The 21,652-nt window shown below is 42.0% G+C and overlaps 1 protein-coding gene across 2 annotated transcripts in view; it reads left to right on the top strand.

The window, feature by feature from the left end:
• LOC126298689 (solute carrier family 22 member 7-like) overlaps positions 1-21,652 on the top strand; it is a 155,663-nt gene that overhangs the window by 47,566 nt on the left and 86,445 nt on the right. For both annotated transcript variants that reach the window (XM_049990127.1, XM_049990126.1), the window contains one exon: positions 3,484-3,711. In XM_049990127.1, the coding sequence (XP_049846084.1) occupies positions 3,484-3,711 (228 nt within the window). The remainder of the gene's footprint in view (positions 1-3,483; positions 3,712-21,652) is intronic.

Here is a 21,652-nt window from a genome sequence, read left to right as displayed (position 1 = left end):
AGTGTACTGGACATACATCAATAAGACCAGCATAAATGGTTACAGGTTTGAATGAAATTTCTCATATTGATAACTTAGAAGGACTGATGCCATCTATATTGCACTGTACCAGGTAAGACTCAGGTTGTTGTATTAATCCCCCTAAACAACAAGTTTGAGGTGGTCTCTTTCACTGAAACTGAGCCAATGGGACTCATTTCACCTGTTTTGTCCATTTCAGAAGGAGGCAAATGCAAAATGGTATGGGACTATTAATCATCAGCATTACCCCTTAAGGAAATGATAGCATGGGACAGGGAAGGAAATCATGTGAACTCAGTGTGTATGCCTGGGGGCTTCATTCAACATGTTGAAGATGCTATTACAACTGTAGGGTCCCTGTAAATGAGTCAGGTTTTTTACATTAGGTGTCTCTGTTTACAATCCAGATAACAATAGCTATAGGAAACCTAGACGTACTGGTGTAAGATTCAAAGAAATGCCTCCCACAGGTGAGAGTAGTAAAATCCTAATGGTTAACTGCTGAAGCATTTGCAACAAAGTGCCAGAGTTTGAAGCATTCCTAAAATGCAGTGAACCTTGCATAATTCTAGGTACAGAAAGCTGTTTGAAAGCTGAAATTAATAGCAGTGAGATTTTGCGGGAAAATTTGAGTGTATATCAAAAGGACAGTCAAATATGAAATGGAGGTGGAGTGTTTGTAGCTATAGACAAGAAACTCAAATCCACCTGATAGAAACTGAAGCTGCAGGTAAGACTGTTTGGGCAAGACTCAGTGTCAGGGGTGGACACAAAATAATAACTAGATCCTTCTATCACACACCAGACTCATCTCCGGATGTAACCAAAAACTTTAAAGAAAACCTCAGTTCCCCAACCATACTATAATCATTGGTGGAAACTTAAATCAACCAACAATTAATTGTGAAAATTACAGTTTGGGCCGCATGTTCTTCCACCTACAGTCAATGGAGCACGTTATCATGATTTCATATGGGATACTTTACCTGTGCTGCTAGAACATGTGCCTTTACAAGTACGACACAACATTTGGTTCATGCACGATGGAGCTCCAGCACATTTCAGTCGAAGTGTTTGTACGCTTCTCAACAACAGATTCGGTGACCGATGGATTGGTAGAGGCGGACCAATTCCATGGCTTCCACGCTCTCCTGACCTCAACCCTCTTGACTTTCATTTATGGGGGCATTTGAAAGCTCTTGTCTACGCAACCCCGGTACCAAATGTAGAGACTCTTCGTGCTCGTATTGTGGACGGCTGTGATACAATACGCAATTCTCCAGGGCTGCATCAGTGCATCAGGAATTCCATGAGATGGAGGGTTGACTCATGTATCCTCACTAACGGAGGACATTTTGAACATTTCCTGTAATAGAGTGTTTGAAGTCATTCTGGTACATTCTGCTGCTGTGTGTTTCCATTCCATGATTAATGTGATTTGAAGAGGAGTAATAAAATGAGCTCTAACATGGAAAGTAAGCATTTCCAGACACATGTCCACATAACATATTTTCTTTCTTTGTGTGTGAGGAATGTTTCCTGAAAGTTTGTCCATACCTTTTTATAACACCCTGTATAATTAGCCTTGCAGATAATATGAATAGTAACTTCAAACTTTTTGTAGATAATGCAGTTGTCTGTGATGAAGTAATGTTTGAAAGAAGCTGCATAAATATTCAGTCAGATTTTGATAAGGTTTCAAACTGGTTCAAAGATTGACTACTTGGTTTAATTGTTCATAAATGTAAAACTGTGCATGTCACAAAATGAGAAAATGTAGTATCCTATCACTATAACATCAATGAGTCACTGTTGGAATCAACTAACCCATACAAATACCTGGGTGTAACAGTTAGTAGGCATAAGGAATGAAATGATCACATAGGCTCAGTTGTGAGTAAAGCAGGTGATAGACTTTGGTTTATTGGTAGAATACTGGGGAAGTGCAAATTGTCTTCAAAGGAGATTGTTTGCAAATCACTTGTGTGGCCAGTACTAGAACGTTGCTTAAGTATGTGGGACCACATTTAAAAATAAATTAAAAGAATTTCTAGATGACAACTCCTTCTACTCACTGGCTGAATTTTTAGATATAAATTGAAGGAAAAAAAGAAAAAAAAGAAAAAACTTAAACATTTGTGTCATGCAATATTTTGTGTAATGTAATATCTAGTACAGACAGCTTTTATTAGCCTGACACGTTCCACACCATTACAAAGTGTCGTATTCATGATTTATGGAACAAGTATTAATCTAATCTAATCTCTAATCTAGTCCATATCAAATAGGAGTAATTGGGGAGTTGGGGTTTGGGGGGGGGGGGGGGGGGGGGGGGTGGGTAGGTGGGGTACGAATGTATGCAGGGAAGGGCAGCAGGAATGGTCACATGGTGTCCCCCCCCCCCCCCCCCCCCCCCCTGTGGAAAAGTCTCAGAGATACTGAATGAACTGAACTGGCAGAATCTAGGAGATAGACACAAATTCCGAGAACCAATTTTAAATGATGACTCTAGGAACAGATGTAGGTGTAGATATAGATGGTCTGCTTGCAACGTTCCAAGGACAAATATTAAGTGAGGATTCTAGAAATATGCTACATACTCTCATACTTCCTCCTGCAGAGATTGCAGGGACAATGTTAGACAAATTATAGCCCATAGAGAGCATGTAATCAATCATTCTTTCAGCATTCCATAAAAAAATGGAGTGGGGAGAAACCCAGATATGTAATAAACTGGAAATACCCTGTTCCATATGCTTCACAGTGATATACAGGACATAGATATTATTATATCCTTATGGAAGTATTCCAATGACTAAAACATTCTGTTCTCTGGGTGGAGAAACAGGTGACAAGCTCACTACTAAAGTGCATTTATTGCAGTTCATTGCTTCATTTAATGTGAACAGGTTTGCTGGTAATAAAAGTTATATCCCGTAGCCACTTGGAAATGTCATTTTATTAATTATCCTGTACTTTACCTATAGGCCTATGACCCCATGTTTACACTAGTTATATCTCACAATTTTCAACTCTGCATCTACAATAACACCAATGAGTGGAAAGCAGACTTAAAATCAGCTCTACATTAAAAACTGTACTAAATTTAATAATTCTTTGTTAATACTTTTGGAAGCAGGAGTAACTTTGAAAATGTTTTGTGTGTGAAGAGCCATAGTTGTTTGGTAAACTGAAACCTTTTATTTTGCCACACAGTCAATTTAACAACCAGAGTTTTATCTTTCTTTTTCATTGTAGTTTACCCTCTTCTGTTAATACTCATACAACATAAGTTTAGCCCCCATGAACACAGATACAATAGTTTGTGACATTCTGTTCCTTTTTTCTTTCAGGAATCCAGTTAATATATCTGTTTGATATTGTTAAATTCAGAGCATACAAAATGTAACAATTAATAAATATTTATATTTTCTTATACAACTTATTTTTTCTGTTCATTAGGAATGGAAAGACCTACAGTGCATGTCTCATGTACAAGAGTCCAGGAGAAAAGAACGAGACTATCCCATGCATGTATGGCTGGGAATATGATGACTCTTGGTTCTCCCTCACTGCTGCATCTCAAGAAAACTGGGTGTGTGATAAAGCAGTATATGTACATACAGCAATTTCAATGGCCCTCTTGTTCTCAACATTTTTTGCAGTGGCATTTTTCTATTTTGGAGACAGGTCAGTAAATCAGTTTTATTACATCATTGTTCACTTCAGCTGTTAATATTTCATTTAACAAGGCTATATCTGTTGATTTAGTTTTTATATTTCCAGCTCTGTCCAAATGTGATTATTGACATCTCTATACTTAGGAAGTTATTAATCATCTACATCTAAACAGATACCCTGGAAGCCACTGTATGGTGTATGGTGGAGGGCACCCTTTACCAGCACTAAGCATTTCCTTTCATGTTACTCTCACAAATAGAGCAAGAGAAAAATGACTTTCTATACCATGCTGTATGAGCTCTAATTTCTCGTATCTTACCTTTGTAATCCTTACACACAATGTTCCCCAAGGTAGTGTTATACACCCTTTGCTGTTCCTTATCTATATAAATGATTTTGCAGACAATTTGAGCAGCTGTCTTTGGTTGTTTACAGACGACATTGCCATTTAGTGACTAATAAAGTCCTCAGAAGATCAAAAGAAACTGCAGAACGATTTAGAAGAAATATCAAAATGGTGCGAAAAGTGGCAGTTGACCTTAAATAACAAAAAGTGTTAGGTCATCCACATGAGTGCTGAAAAGCACACGTTAAACTTCGGTTACACAATATACCATTCTAATCTAAAAGCCGTAAATTCAACTAAATACCTAAGAATTACAATTATGAACAATTTAAATTGGAAAGGACACATAGAAAATGTTGTGGGGAAGGCTAACCAAAGACTGCGTTTCATTGGCAGGACACTTAGAGAATGTAATAGACCTACTGAGGAAACTGCCTACACTACACTTGTCCATCCTCTTTTAGAATACTGTTGCGTGGTGTGGAATCCTTACCAGATAGACTGACTGAGTACATCGAAAAAGTTCAAAGAAAGGCAGCATGTTTTGTATTATCGTTAAATATGGGAGAGTGTGTCACAGAAATGATACAGGATTTGGGATGGACATCATTAAAAGAAAGGTGTTTTTCGTTGCGACAGAATCTTCTCACTAAATTCCAATCACAAACTTTCTCCTCCAAATGCAAAAATATTTTCTTGACGCTGACTTACATAGGGAGGAATGATCACAAAGATAAAATAAGGGAAATCAGAGGCCGTACCAAAAGATATAGTTGTTCATTCTTCTCGCTCACAATACGAGATTGGAATAATAGAGATATGTGAAGGTGGTTTGATGAACCCTCTGCCAGGCATTTAAATGTGATTTGCAGAGTATCCATGTAGATGTAGACGTACTTTAGCAGTAGCAGAATTGTGTGACAGTCAGTTTCAAATTGCCAGTTATCTAAATTTTCTCAATAGTGTTTCTTCAAAAGAGAATCACCTTCCCTCCAGGGATTCCCATTTGAGTACCTGAAACATCTCTGTAATATTTACAAGATGTTTGAACCTACAGGTAACAAATTTAGCAGCCTGCCTCTGAACTGTTTTGATGTCTTCCTTCAATTCGACCTGGTATAGATCCCAAACACTTGAGCAGCACCCAAGAATAGGTGTTGCACCAATGTCCTACATGCAGTCTCCTTAACAGGTGAACCACTCTTTCCTAAAATTGTTCCAATAAACTAAAGTCGACCATTTTCCTTCCCTACCACAGTTCTGTCATGCTTCTTCCAATGCATATTGCTTTGCAACGTTATGCAAAGATATTTAAACAACTTGACTGTGAAGCAGGACACTAGTAATACTGTATCTGAACATCACAGGTTTGTTCTTTCTACTCATCCCCATTAACTTACATTTTTCCACATTTTGAGCTAGCTGCCATTCATCACACAACTAGAAATGTTTTCTAAGTCATCTTGTGTACCACAGCTTCATTAGTGAATAACCACAGATTGCTGTCCACCCTGTCAGTCAAATCATTTATGTGTATAGAAAACATCAGCGGTCCTATCACACTTTTCTGGGGCGTCCCGATGATACCCTTGCCTCTGATGAACACTTGTTGCCGAGAACAGCATACTGGGTTCTATTACTTAAGAAGTCTTCGAGCCATTCATATATCTGTGAACTTATTCCATATGCTCATACCTTCATTAACAGCCTGCACTGAGACACCTTGTCAAATGCTTTCTGGAAATATAGAAATATGGGATCTGCCTCTTGACCTTCATCCATAATTTTCAGAATATCATTTGCCAAGCTGAGGTTTGCATGAGAGATGATTTCTAAAACCATGCTGATTCTGGGATATAAGCTTCTCAGTTTCAAGAAAGTTTAATATATTCAGACTGAGAATATGTTCAAGAATTCAGCAGTAAACTGAAGTTTGGGATACTTTTGTATAATTTTGTGAGTCCATTCTTTTACCATTTGTATATACTGGAGCCACTTTCAATAAGGAACATTTTTTCCATAATTTTGCTGAAATCTCTCAAAACTGATATTGGTCTGTAATTATTAATGCCATATTTGGTACCCTTCTTGTGCAATGTGCTACTTTTGCATTTTTAAACTATTTGAAAATACACCATCTTTGAATGATGAGCTTAAAAAGTCTGTTAGTAATTCTACAATAATGATTGCACTTGATTTGATTATCACATCTGTTATCTCATCATTATCCAGCAAATACTTATTAGGTAACCCCTTTATAATATTAGGCAGTTCCTCAGATCTTGCTGGATACATGAATAATGCCCTTGTGTGAATTTTTGAGTATAGATGTGCTCCCTTATAGTCTAGCAGTTTCTCATGATGTGTTATGCTGTGCTATGTTTGAGACAGTAATTGAGGGCACTAACTGCTAATGTGGGGTCAGTCAATTATTGCTGTGATTAACAGATCTGGCACCCACTTCTTGTCTAAGAATTTGCTTTACCAAATCAGTGCAACACACACCAGCATAATACCAGACAAAAATCAAGACCCCCCCCTCCCCCATGTAATGAACCATATATGTGGTGACACATTACATATTGTCTTGAAGTTAGCCAATGGATATCCAGAATCATCACAGACTTCCGTTTTATTTTTAAAAAAAATAAAATGTCATGTATAGAATACCAGTGGCAAGACTCAATCACTACCTTCACCAAAGGCAATGACACAAAAGCAAAGTTACTATACACAGTTCTCCAAAATCCCTTCACCAGAGAAGATGCAGTAAATATTCAAGAATTTGAATTGAGAACAGCTGTCAACATGAGTAATTTCGAAAAAGACAACATCAATGAAACAAAGCAACTTGTCACTCAGTGAAAGCAAGTCTTCTGGGTTCATATTGTACACAAGTTAGGTTCCTTTTAGGGTATGCTGATGAAATAGTTCCATTTTTTGTAATAGTAAACCTTGGCTCCCATGACAAAAAGCCATGGTGACAGTGAAGTTGCGCGGGTCACACCAGTACACAAGAAATGAAGTACAAGTAATCCACTGAATTACATCCCAATCTCATTGAAGTCAATTTGCTGTACAATTTTGGGATGTAGAAAGTGTTCAAACATTATGAAATACCAGTGCCTCAAAGAAAATGATCTATTGGCACCTAACCAGTGCAGATGCAGGAAAATATCATTCTCATGAAACACAGCTGGCTCTTTATCCATATGAAGTAATGAGTGTTATTGGCAGCAGACCTCCAATTGATTCCAAATTTCTAGATTTTCAGAAGGCTTTAGGCAACATTTGTCATGGGATGTTTCTTCTATTTCAGTTGTGTGCCTATGGACTGTCATATCAGTTCAGTGACTGGATTTATGAGTTACTGTCTGAAAGGTCATGATTGATAGTAATTAAGAGAAGTCATATGGTGAAACAGCAGTGATATCTAGGGTTCCACAAGAAAGCCTCATAGGCCCCCTGAAGTTCTTAATCTATGTAAAGGATTTAGGAGACCATCTGAGCAGTCCACTCAGATGATACTATTATTTACCATCTAGTAAAGTGATCAGAAGATCAAATTGTGAACTGGTTTAGACAAGGTATCTGTATGATACAATTAAAAGGCAGCTGACCCTAAACAATGAAATTGTAAGGTCCTCTATATGGGTACTAAACAAAAAATCTGTTAAATTTTGGTTACACAATAAATCACTCAAATTTTAAGGTTTTTGATTCAATTAAATACCTAGGAATTACAGTTATGGTTAAATTAAACTGGTACCATAACATAGAAAATGTTGTGGTGAAATTGGACTGAGTTTTTAGCAGAATATTAGAAGATGCAACAAGTGTACTAAAGAGACTACCTATACTATGGTTGGCCACCTTCTTCTGGACTATGTCTGTATGAAATGGGATTCTTACCAGATAGGACTGATGGAGGATATTTAAAAAAAATCAAAGAAGAGTATCTTATTTTGTATTACGATGAATAAGGCAGAGAGTGTCCCAGATGTGACACATGAGTTGGTGTGACAATCATTGAAACAAACATTTTTTTGTTGTAGCTAGATCTTTTCACAGCATTTTAATTACTATCTTTCTCCTCCAAATTCAATAAAATTTTGTTTACTCCAATCAACATAGGAAAAATAAGAGAAAACACAGCGAAAATAAGAAAAATCAGAACTCACACTGAAAAATTTAGGTGTTCATTTTTCCCATGTGCTATTCAAGAGCTGAAAGAACAAGAAGTAGTCTGAAGATGGTTGTAAGAACATTCTACCATCCACTGAAGTGTGAATTGCTGAGCAGTAATGCAGATGTAGCTGTAGAAACAATTTTAACTGAAAATCCACTTTATTTCTTAGAAGTCTTCTATTTATTATTGCAAAATAAGTAGACAGTTGGGCAGCAGCTATTAGTTAAGAGTTAAATTCAAAAATATTTTCCTCTCATGTTGTCTTTAATCTGCAACAATCTTAGCTTTATTGATAAAGTATGATGTTTATTAATCTTAAGTTAGCTTTAGACACTGAAGGAATGTCTATGATAGGATGATTAAAACTGGCCCAGCACTGATATATAGTGTTTATGTGGAGAACTACCCAATACAGAAAATGCTGAAAAACCATATTTAAATGTTCCAATCCATTGCTGTCAAATGTCTATGCAAGCATATATCCTGCATGCTCTGCCCTGAGCATTTTTCTTTGTAATTACATTTGAGTGAGTGAGAGGAACAGATATATTAGGTGTCCCAACACAAAATAGTGCTCACAATAAAACAACATGTGATCATTGTTGATCATTATCTCCTCCTTGCTGTGTTGTTGCACTGCATCGGTGCGTGGTTGGTAGTGTTATTAATAGACTTGGCGTTGTTGGTTTAAAGTGTTGCCAGGTGCCTTTCCTTTTGGTGTTGCCATTCCCACCCCATAACCCTCCTGCCCTCAGGATGGAATATGTGTAACCCAACTGTTTGCATGTAGTGTTCATGTATGTGAAAGTGAGTAAAGTTTTTGCAATGTCTGCAAGTAGTGTAACTGGGATGGGACTTTGGTATCAGCCCAGTATTCTACTATTGGGATGTGTGCAACCATCTAAAAACTACATTCAGGGTGACTAGCACAACAACTTTGATCATGGATCCACCAGGCAGATTCAATATGGAGCCATTGCCCCTACCCATGCCAGAAGCAATGCTTTGACATTCATCGCGATCCAGATGCATTTTCATTGTTGAGTGTTATGTGAAGCACACTTCATGAAAAACATGTTTTGAAGTATTTAGCAAGAGTTTAAGACTGGGAGACTTTTGGCAAAATCTCAAGCAAAGTCTTCAATGGAAAACTTAGTGGCCAAAATCCATGAAAGAGGCTCTGCAGCAAATAAAAACCGCAACTATCTGAAAGAAACTCTGAGCCTCAGAAATATTTCTCAACTGAAGTCCTATCAAGTTTACCGAGCGAGGTGGCACAGTGGTTAGACACTGGACTCGCATTTGGAAGGACGACGGTTCAATCCCGCATTCCGCCATCCTGATTTAGGTTTTCCGTGATTTCCCTAAATGACTCTAGGCAAATGCCGGGATGGTTCCTCTGAAAGGGCACAGCAAACTTCCTTCCCCATCCTTCCCTAATCTGATGAGACAGATGACCATGCTGTCTGGTCTCCTTGCCCAAACCAACCAACCAACCATCCTATCAAGTTTCAATGTTGTTTATCTGTGCAATTGGGAATTAAGAGGTTGCTCTGTGAAAACATTATCAAAAAAGACCTTCATCTGTATCCTTACAAATTTACTGCCGTGCATGAGTTAAAGCATCCAGATGAATTTGTGAATGTTGAGTACTATCAGTGATTTCTCAGTGAGGTGGAAACAAGATCTTTGGATCCTCAGTTTTTCATGTTCTCAGGTGAGGAATGGTTCATCCTGTCAGGTTATCTAAAATTACAGAACTGTGACATTCATTAACAATTGTCAGTCCAACATCAGCATTATTGCAGATGTTTTCTTGGCCAGTTTTATTTTGTCCCGCCTGGCCTGCTTTTAGTGTGAGGGCACCACAGTGGAACATGTGGTTCCAGCGGCCAACAGCGGCGCCCCCTATAGCATACTTAAGCGCCTGCCTCTCGCTCAGCCAGTCTGTCTAATCTCGCGTGTGTTGGTTGACACCTCACCTTGCGTTAGACAGTTTACTTCCTTGTTCTGTGTACGAGTGGACGTGTTCGTTTCCTTGTGACTCCATTGTTCGATCTTGTTGTATTTGTTCTGTCCTTCATTGGTCGTGTCCATCCTCTCCCGTCGTGTTGTTGTTCACGGGCCTCTCCGTGGGTCCCACCATGCTTTCCGTTATTGCTACCCCATGACCATCCCAGTCGCAGTTACAATATTTTGGCAACGAGGTAAACAGTGGTCATTGTTGGTATGGAGGCAAAGTTGGTCTGTCTGCTGGAGCAACAGCAGCAGCTCATGCAGCAGCAGCAGCTCCAGTTAGACATGTTACAAAAGTCACTGCAGTTGCTAACGGACAAAGTCGGTGCCCTGGATGCATTACTGCAACAGCTACAGAGGCCTCAGGTGTCCGATGCTTTCCTGTGTCCACCATTGTTTTCACCCTTTAATGATGCTAAAGAGGACTGGGAAACCTACTTACATCGGCTGAAACATTATTTCATGGCTTGTCAAGTCACAGACGACTCCTTGCAGCAGTCGTTGTTTTTGTCTTGGGCCTCTCCAGACACACTCTTTCTTCTCCACAAGTTGGCACCATTGTCCGATCCTGTGGCTCTCTCTTTCCAGGAGATCTGCCTTTTGCTGACAAAGTATTATTCCCAACGCTACCATGTAGTTGCCTCTCGGCTGGAGTTCCACCAGTACCATAAACAGCCTGGTCAATCGTATCGTTCCTGGGTCACGGACTTGCAGGGTCTCAGCCATCGATGCGATTTTACCTGCACCAATCAGCAGTGTAAGGCTTCGTATGCAGACTCCCTGATTCGAGATGTGGTGTTTCAGCTGCCTCCCGACCCTGAGGTCCATACTGCGGTGTTGAAACTCAACAACCCCTGCTCTCGCGACGTCAACATGGCCCGGCCGACAGAGGCCAGTGCCGTCGGGACTCTGCATGTTCCGACGTCTCTATGGCGTCGGCACCTCCGGTTGCCCCTCTTCGCCGGTCGCGCGGCCCACTTCCATCTTGCCCACAGTGCTTTACTGCCCATTCACGGGCTGATTGTCCCCACCGCTGGAAGACGGGCATGCTCTGTAACAAGGAGGGCCGCATCCAATCGGTTTGTTGTAGTCGCTCGAATCGATCCAGTCCTGCCCCTCCTGGGCCTCAAGATACCGTCTATGCTCTGCAATTGGTCGTCCCACAGGATGACCCATCAGCATCATTTTCACAGAGGATGTCAGTTTTCAGGTCGACACTGGGGCCACTGTCTCCCTGATTAATAAGGCTACATATACTCGGCTGGGCTCTCCTGTGTTGTCACCTCCCTCTCGCCGTTCGGTCGCCTACGGAGACGGTTCCATTCCCCTTCATGGGCAGTTCGTCGTCCAGGCGATGTACAAGTGTGTTCCCCAGCTCCTTATCCTATTTGTCATCGACCATCCATAGGCTTCGAATATTTTTGGCCTGCATGCATTTCAACTGTTTGGATTTTCAATTTACGACGAAGTTAAGGTCGTTTCCACGGCTGTTCTCTTTCAGGACTTGGACGATCTGTGCTCCGCTTTTGCGTCATTGTTTGCACCAGATCTCGGATGAGCTTCTGGCTTTCAGGCACACATCACCCTACGGCCGGATGCACAGCCTTGTTTCTTCTGGGCCCGGCCCCTTTCGGTGGCCTTGCGGCCAACGGTCAAGAAGGAACTTGATCGGCTCCAGGCTGCTGGCGTGCTGGAACCTGTAACTTGCTGAGCATGGGCGACACCACTGGTGGTCATATCGAAACCCAATGGGTCCCTTCGGTTGTGTGGGGACTTCAGCACTACAGTCAATGCTCAGTCCCTCGTTGACACTTACCCCATTCCCCAACAGAAGGACCTTCTTGCCAAGCTTGCCGGGGGAGAGTATATTTCCAAGATCGACCTGGTTCAGGCATACAACCAGTTGCCCTTGGGTGCCGAATCTCAGAACATCATGGTTATCAACACGCCTTTCGGATTGTATAAGTACAAACGCCTTCCCTTTGGTGTCTCTTCGGCGCCGGCCATTTTCCAGAGGTTCCTGGAGCAGCTTACACAGCCTATCCCTGCATGTGTGAATTATCTGGATGACATCTTGGTCACCGGGCGTTCCCGCCAGGAACATTTGCAAAACCTCAGCACCTCATTTCACGCTCTGCAGTCTACTGGTCTATGCTGTCGGGTTGGACAAGTGTTTTTTTCAACCGGAAGTGGCATACTTAGGCCACTGGCTTAGCAAAGATGGCATTCGCCCTTCGTGTCGTAATGTCGCGGCCATTGAGGCCCTTCCTTGTCCCAAGGACTTATTTGAACAGCAGGTGTTTTTGGGCAAGATTACTTATTACTTAAATTTCTTGCCCCAGGCTGCCTCTGTTGCTCAACCCTCCAATCACCTGCATCGTAAAGGGATACCTTTTGTTTGGACTCCTGCCAGTGACCATGCATTTCTCCGTTTAAACGTAATTCTGAAGTCTGCCCCTTCCCTTACTCTCTTCTCTCCAGACTGCCCCTTGGTTGTGGCAGCTAATGCGTTGGCATACAGCATTGGGGCCGTCCTCATGCACCAGGATGCCAATAGCTTGAACAGCCCATCGCTTATGCCTCTATGACATTGACCCCACCACAACGGAACTACACCCAGATTGAAAAGGAGGTCCTGGCGATCGTGTGCACCATTCAAAAATTTCACACCTATCTCTTTGGGGCAAAGGTCACCCTCCTGACGGACCATAAACCCTTGGTTATACTTTTCAGACCCCACTCTCATCTTCCTGAGCGGATGGCTCAACATCTCCAGGGCTGGGCATTGTTTTTACGTAATTACGCTTACACCATCCGGTATAAGCCCACCGCCCACCATGCTAATGTGGACATTTTGTCACGTCTCACAGCAGGTCTCAATCCTGCCTTTGACCAATAGGAGGTCCTCTGCTTTCACCTTTATTCCGCCCGCCAGAATGCACTTGACAGTCTGCCTCTTATGGCTGCTCACGTTGCTGTGGCTACCCGCCGCAACCCTGTCTTGCGGCAGCTTCTCAACTAAGTGTTCCATGGGTGGCGGTCCTATGTTACTTGTCGGATGAAGTCCGATTTCAGCCCCTGGCGCCACCTGTCCCACAGGCTCTCCATGGTCGATGATGTCCTTCTGTTGGCCACAGAGTCGGATGCTCATTGGATGGTCATCCCTTCAGAATTGCGGCTTTGGGTGATCAGTTTGTTACACTGCGGGCACTGTGGTATGTCCCGTATGAAAGTTTTGGCTCGCCGGGATATGTATTGGCCCCGCATTGATGGCAATATTGAGTGCCTGGTCCGTGGATGCACTGTCTGTGCGTGTCACCAGGCAAGCCCCCCTCAGTTGTTTGCACCCTGGCCTGTGCTTCAACGGCCCTGGGGTTTCACCCATATCGATTTTGCGGCCCCGTTTTTGGGGTCCATGTGGTTACTCATCGTTGATGCCTACTGCAAATGCATATATGTTGTCCACATGGTATCCACCACCACAGAGGCTACACTCATCGCCCTGACCAAGGTTCTCGCCATTCAGGGCCTGTCACACACGTTGGTCTTCGATAATGGGCCTCAATTCACGGTGTCCTCCTTCCATGACTTATGTCAGGCTAATGGTATCAAACATATCCGTAGCCCCCCTTTCCACCCTTCATCCAATGGCGCAGCGGAGAGGCTTGTCCGCTCTTTTAAACACCAGCTGTCTAAGGCGGTCAACGGATCTCCAACCACGTTGGCCCTCACCCTGTTTTTTAGCACCTATCGCACTACGCCAATTGACGGACGCAGTCCGGCAAAGCTCCTTCATGGATGACAGCCATGGACTCTGCTCTATTTGCTGATGCCATCCTCCTCCCGCCCCCACTCCCAGCACTCACAGCGGTATGCACCTGACACAGCTGTGTGGGCCCGCAAGTACGAGCGCAAGGCAGGTTGGACACCTGCCACAGTCTTTGTGGCGCACGGGCAGCGTGTGACGTCGGTGCAGATGTCGAAAGGGTTGGAGCGCCGCCATCATAATCAGCTCTGCCCTCGTGCTGCCACAGGACCCGAGCTGCCGCCTCTTTCCCGACCTCCTTCGGGTACGGATGTGGTCCTTGAGTCACTGTCCCAGTCCCAGGTTGCCATCTCCCCATGGGCCTGACGCCAGCCCTCTCCACCTCTGGGTGGATTGGCGGCTCCCTCCCCCACCCTGGACTCTGGATCGGCTGTCATGGATACCTCGGGTGTCCCTTCCTCCCCGCCAATTGTGGTTGATATGCCCAGTTCCTCTTCCCACTGTTGCCCACCTCAGCACCGTCCGGGGTGTTTCCACCCCTACAGGGAAGTTGCAGGGGGGAGGGATCTGGTACCGTGCACTGTGGAATTTGAATCCGCGCCAGACATCATGGACGTCGAAGACCCGTAGAGGTCTCTGCACCATTGCGCCATAAGCTGTGGTGGTGCATGCCTCCTGGCCCGCTTTGAGTGTGAGGGCACCACAGTGGAACATGTTGTTCCAGCGGCCAATAGCGGCGCCCACAGTTGACACATCGCCTCGTGTTAGACACCATACTTCCTTGTTCTGTGTATGAGTGTACGTGTTTGTTTCCTTGTGACTCCATTGTTCAATCTTGTTGTATTCATTCTGTCCTTCATTGGTCGTGTCCATCCTCTCCCGTCATGTTGTTGTTTGCGGGCCTCTCTGTGGGTCCCACCGTGCTTTCCGTCATTGCTACCCTGTGACCATGCCAGTCGCATTTACAACACATACTGTGTCTGAGTTTAGTTCACTAACCAAAGGAGGTTGTGGACAATTGGCAGGCACATAGAAACTTTATTATGTGCTCAGCACCTCCTGTGTTCACTGTTTAGTGACCCAACTTTATGTATATTTGGCAACATATTTTAAGATGATTGAAAAACATAGATTGTGACACAGCCCTTGAGTATCATCATCATCATCATCATCATCATCATCATTTAAGACTGATTATGCCTTTCAGCGTTCAGTCTGGACCATAGCCCCCTTATAAGATTCCTCATGGTACCCTATTCAGTGCTAACACTGGTGCCTCTTCTGATGTTAAGCCTATTACTTCAAAATCATTCTTAACCGAATCCAGGTACCTTTTCCTTGGTCTGCCCCAACTCCTCCTACCCTCTACTACTGAACTCATGAGTCTCTTGGGTAACCTTGCTTCTCCCATGCATCTAACATGACCCCACCATCTAGGCCTGTTCGTCCTGACTGCTACATCTATAGAGTTCATTCCCAGTTTTTCTTTGATTTCCTCATTGTGGACACCCCCCTGCCATTGTTTCCATCTACTAGTACCTGCAATCATCCTAGCTACTTTCATGTCTGTAACCTCAACCTTGTTGATAAGGTAACCTGAATCCACCCAGCTTTCGCTCCCATACAACAAAGTTGGCCGAAAGATTGAACAGTGCACAGATAACTTAATCTTGGTACTGACTTCCTTCTTGCAGAAGAGAGTAGATCGTAGCTGAGCGCTCACTGCATTAGCTTTGCTACACCTTGCTTCCAGTTCTTTGACTATGTTGCCATCCCGTGAGAATATGCATCCTAAGTACTTGAAACCGTACACCTGTTCTAACTTTGTTCCTCCTATTTGGCACTCAATCCGTTTATATTTCTTTCCCACTGACATTACTTTCGTTTTGGAGATGCTAATCTTCATACCATAGTCCTTACATTTCTGATCTAGCTCTGAAATATTACTTTGCAAACTTTCAATCGAATCTGCCATCACAACTAAGTCATCCGCATATGCAAGACTGCTTATTTTGTGTTCACACATCTTAATATCACTCAGCCAGTCTATTGTTTTCAACATATGATCCATAAATAATATGAACAACAGTGGAGACAGGTTGCAGCCTTGTCTTACCCCTGAAACTACTCTGAACCATGAACTCAATTTACCGTCAACTCTAACTGCTGCCTGACTATCCATGTAAAGACCTTTAATTGCTTGCAAAAGTTTGCCTCCTATTCCATAATCTCATAGAACAGACAATACCTTCCTCCTAGGAACCCGGTCATATGCCTTTTCTAGATCTATAAAGCATAGATACAGTTCCCTGTTCCACTCATAACACATCTCCATTATTTGCCGTAAGCTAAGGATCTGGTCCTGACAACCTCTAAGAGTCTTAAACCCACACTGATTTTCAGCCAAATGGTCCTCAACTAATACTCGAACTTTCCTTTCAACAATACCTGAGAAGATTTTACCCACAACGCTGATTAAAGAGATACCTCTGTAGTTGTTACAATCTTCTCTGTTTCCATGTTTTAAGATTGGTGTGATTACTGCTTTTGTCCAGTCTGATGGAACCTGTCCCAACCCCCAGGCCATTTCAATTATCCTGTGTAGCCATTTAAGACCTGACATTCCACTGTATTTGATGAGTTCCGACTTAATTTCATCCACCCCAGCTGCTTTATTGCACTGCAATCTATTGACCATTTTCTCCACTTCTTCAAATGTGACCCTATTTCCATCATCATTCCTATCCCATTCTACCTCGAAATCTGAAACATTACTAATCGTATTTTCACCTACATTGAGCAACTCTTCAAAATATTCCATCCATCTGCCAAAGGCATCCACAGGATTCACCAGCAGTTTTCCTGACCTGTCCAAAATACTTGTCATTTCCTTTTTACATCCCTTTCGAAGACTGCTAATTACACTCCAGAATGGTTTTCCAGCAGCTTGACCCATAGTCTCCAACCTGTTTCCAAAGTCTTCCCGAGATTTCTTCTTGGATGCTGCAATTATCTGTTTGGCTTTGTTTCTTTCTTCAACATAATTTTCTCTGTCTACCTGAGTTCTAGTATGTAGCCATATTTGATACGCCTTCTTTTTCCTTTTACAGGCTGCCTTGACTGTGTCTTTCCACCAAGCTGTTTGCTTCATTCCTACTTTTACACACTACTGTTCCAAGACATTCTTTAGCCACTTCTAGTACTGTGTCCCTGTGCCTTGTCCATTCCTTTTCCAATGACTGTAATTGACTACTTTCAACTAACTGGTACCTTTCTGAGATGACCTCCTGCACTTTCAGTCTCACAATCCTCATTTCACTGCAGATTAAATAATGATCAGTGTCATCAAAGAATCCCCTGAATACACATGTGTCCCTCACAGCCTTCCTGAATTCCTGATCTGTTATTATATAGTCAATTACAGATCTGGCTCCCTTGCCTTCCCAAGTATACCGGTGAATGTTCTTATGTTTAAAAAAAGAGTTTGTGATTACTAAGCCCATACTGGCACAGAAATCCAAGAGTTTTTTCCTGTTACTGTTGGCATCCATATCCTCTCCAAATTTAGCCATAACCTTTCCGTACCCTTCTGTTTAATTTCCAATCCTGGCGTTAAAATCACCCATGAGCAGAACACCGTCCTTGTCCTTTACTCTAATAACTACATCACTGAGTGCCTCATAAAAACTATCCATCTTATCTTGCTTGAGTATTAAAAAAATAAATGTATAGAAGACCCAATTATATTTTATGCTTCCAAATGTATATATGTAAGCTATACACATGAGTTCTAAGTTTTATATATTTATTTGATGAATCAGAAGAAGAGATTCTGGCCATCTTTGAGAATTATTATTTTAGCAGCACAGGAACCAACATATATCTTTGCCTTGAAGCATGCTATGCAAGACAGGTGCAGGACAGGATGAGAGGGTGAGCATTTGGTAGCTTGAAATGATAAAATAATAATTAGCTTGGAAAATCACCAAAAACCACCAAATAATTCAATATGTAGGATACAAGGGCACAGCAGGGGAAGTTGAACAGACCACCAACTGCTTGGAGGGGTCATCATGACTAAGTTATGGTAGACCAAAGTCCGGAAAACTATGAGCATGAAGAAAAGTTTTTGTTGTCAGGTTGGAGGCTGAGGGTATAGAAAGAGTTCTGAAACAAACACAGTGCTCACATCCTCCAGAACCTCACATGACCATCTTCCCACACTATTCATTAGTTGCTGTAGTTGACATTCATAAAGTGAGGGTCCCCAGCTGTCTCTGATCAATAAGACCAACTCTTGGCATGCAAAATATGCTGGTTACAGTATGCTAGTCATTGGATTGGTCCTATGAACTCATGACAACTACAGACATGGAAAAAAGAAAATGTAATAATTCAAAATCACTAATAAAGCACTCCCAAATTCCCCAAAACTGGTAGCCTTCTGTACAGCTCTTCCTAATTCTGCAGGAGTAGTACTTACAATGTTTATAATTTGCATCAGATGCTCCCTTGCAAAGATAGGTTGCTCAGATAAGGGACTGACCATATGTGGGAAGATGAGTATTGAACAATCTGAAATTTTTGATGTATGAGTGTAAGTTACAAAATGTATAATAGGAAAAGTTAGGGGTCACAGCTGATGACAGGGGGCTTGAGGTTCTGCAGCTTGACTGCACAGGCCAGGCTTTGAAGGCTAGTGGACTGATGAGATGTGGGGTGTAGTGGTGAGGCAACTGTTACCCACTCCTTTCTGTGCACATCAGGTCCATCATATTGAATGGAGATTATGTTGAAAAATAGGGTTTCATAACCAGAAGAGTGGCAAAAAATATGGTGTATTGGAATCCTGAATAAAACTAACATGGTTTTAGAAAAAAAGTGCTGCATTATTTACTGAACACCCTTCGTATTAGAAGGGTACACAATATGACATGAGAAACTCTCCATTTGGGCTTGGTGGAGAAATGGCAAAAATATTGAGGTGTAGCTGAAAAGAGATACACTGTATGAGGCAGCAAAGCACTACAAAGCAAAACTAGCACATAGAAGTATATGAAGATAGTAAATTTTCTCGAAAGAACAGATTCCACTGATGACCGTGGAGCTTCTCTAGAATAAATGATAGTTAATTGAAACCCTCAGCTGCCAACAGGTCTTATAATATACATTGAGGGGGACAGATGAAAATGTGTGCTTTGACCGGGACACGAATCCAGAATCTCCTGCTTACATCGCAGACGTTCTATCCATCTGAGCCACCGAGGACACAGATGAATAGTGCAACTACAGGGACTTATCCCTTGCATGCTTCCCATGGGACCCACATTCCCAACTGTCCACAATCTATATACATAATGTACCTACTAGATTTTTGCCCATCCACTCATTACTCGCACCAGCTAAGGTGACAATTCTTGTAAGAGTTCAGGCAACCTGTGTGCATTCGCAAAGATAAAGGTCAATGGCTGGGTAGCCTTTAACTATATATGAAGATAGTAACTGTTCTCGAAAGAACAGATACCATTGATGACCATGCAGCTTCTCTAGAATAAATGATAATTAATTGAAACCCTCAACTGCCGATAATAAAATTAAATTAAAGTCCACTATCTTTTTACCAAGGATTAAAACTGTATGACAAACTCAAAGAATGCTAAATATATAAAATAAATTTTTTTGGCTTTAAAAATTCTTAAAATGTTTTTTTTTTTAAATGGAAGTAATCTTCAGTCTTAAGACTGGTTTGATGCAGTTCTCCATGCTAGTCTATCATGTGAAAGCCTCTTCATCTCTGAATAACTACTGCAACTTACATCCTTCTGGATCTGCCTACTGTATTCACCTCTTGGGCTCTTTCTACAATGTTTATGCATCCACACTTCCCTCCAATATTAAATCCGTGATCCACTGATGTACCAGAATGTGTGCTATGAATTGATCCCTCCTTCTGGTCAAGTTGTGTCACAAATTTCTTTGCTCATCAGTTCAATTCATTACCTCCTCGTTTGTCATTTGATCTACCCATCTACAAGTGTTAATGATAAATATGACAGTTTCCTAGATGTTGTTGTTGTTGTTGTTGTCTTCAGTCCTGAGACTGGTTTGATGCAGCTCTCCATGCTACTCTATCCTGTGCAAGCTGCTTCATCTCCCAGTACCTACTGCAACCTACATCCTTCTGAATCTGCTTAGTGTACTCATCACTCGGTCTCCCTCTACGATTTTTACCCTCCACACTGCCCTCCAATGCTAAATTTGTGATCCCTTGATGCCTCAAAACATGTCCTACCAACCGATCCCTTCTTCTAGTCAAGTTGTGCCACAAACTTCTCTTCTCCCCAATCCTATTCAATACCTCCTCATTAGTTACGTGATCTATTCACCTTATCTTCAGTATTCTTCTGTAGCACCACATTTCGAAAGCTTCTATTCTCTTCCTGTCCAAACTAGTTATCGTCCATGTTTCACTTCCATACATGGCTACACTCCAAACAAATATTTTCAGAAACGACTTCCTGATACATAAATCTATATTTGATGTTAACAAATTTCTCTTCTTCAGAAACGCTTTCCTTGCCATTGCCAGTCTACATTTTATATCCTCTATACTTCGACCATCATCAGTTATTTTACTTCCTAAATAGCAAAACTCCTTTACTACTTTAAGTGTCTCATTTCCTAATCTAATTCCCTCAGCATCACCCGATTTAATTTGACTGCATTCCATTATCCTCGTTTTGCTTTTGTTGATGTTCATCTTATATCCTCCTTTCAAGACACTGTCCATTCCGTTCAACTGCTCTTCCAAGTCCTTTGCCGTCTCTGACAGAATTACAATGTCATCGGCGAACCTCAAAGTTTTTACTTCGTCTCCATGAATTTTAATACCTACTCCAAATTTTTCTTTTGTTTCCTTTACTGCTTGCTCAATATACAGATTGAATAACATCAGGGAGAGGCTACAAGCCTGTCTCACTCCTTTCCCAACCACTGCTTCCCTTTCATGCCCCTCGACTCTTATGACTGCCATCTGGTTTCTGTACAAATTGTAAATAGCCTTTTGCTCCCTGTATTTTACCCCTGCCACCTTTAGAATTTGAAAAAGAGTATTCCAGTCGACATTGTCAAAAGCTTTCTCTAAGTCTACAAATGCTAGAAACGTAGGTTTGCCTTTTCTTAATCTTTCTTCTAAGATAAGTCGTAAGGTCAGTATTGCCTCACGTGTTCCAACATTTCGACGGAATCCAAACTGATCGTCCCCGAGGTCCGCATCTACCAGTTTTTCCATTCGTCTGTAAAGAATTCACGTTAGTATTTTGCAGCTGTGACTTATTAAACTGATAGTTCGGTAATTTTCACATCTGTCAGCACCTGCTTTCTTTGGGATTGGAATTATTATATTCTTCTTGAAGTCTGAGGGTATTTCGCCTGTCTCATACATCTTGCTCACCAGCTGGTAGAGTTTTGTCATGACTGGCTCTCCCAAGGCCGTCAGTAGTTCTAATGGAATGTTGTCTACTCCGGGGGCCTTGTTTCGACTCAGGTCTTTCAGTGCTCTGTCAAACTCTTCACGCAGTATCGTATCTCCCATTTCCTCTTCATCTACATCCTCTTCCATTTCCATAATATT

This window comes from Schistocerca gregaria, chromosome X, assembly GCF_023897955.1.
Source record: "Schistocerca gregaria isolate iqSchGreg1 chromosome X, iqSchGreg1.2, whole genome shotgun sequence".
Taxonomy (NCBI): Eukaryota; Metazoa; Arthropoda; class Insecta; order Orthoptera; family Acrididae; genus Schistocerca; species Schistocerca gregaria.
This window is presented reverse-complemented; position numbering and strand designations above follow the sequence as displayed.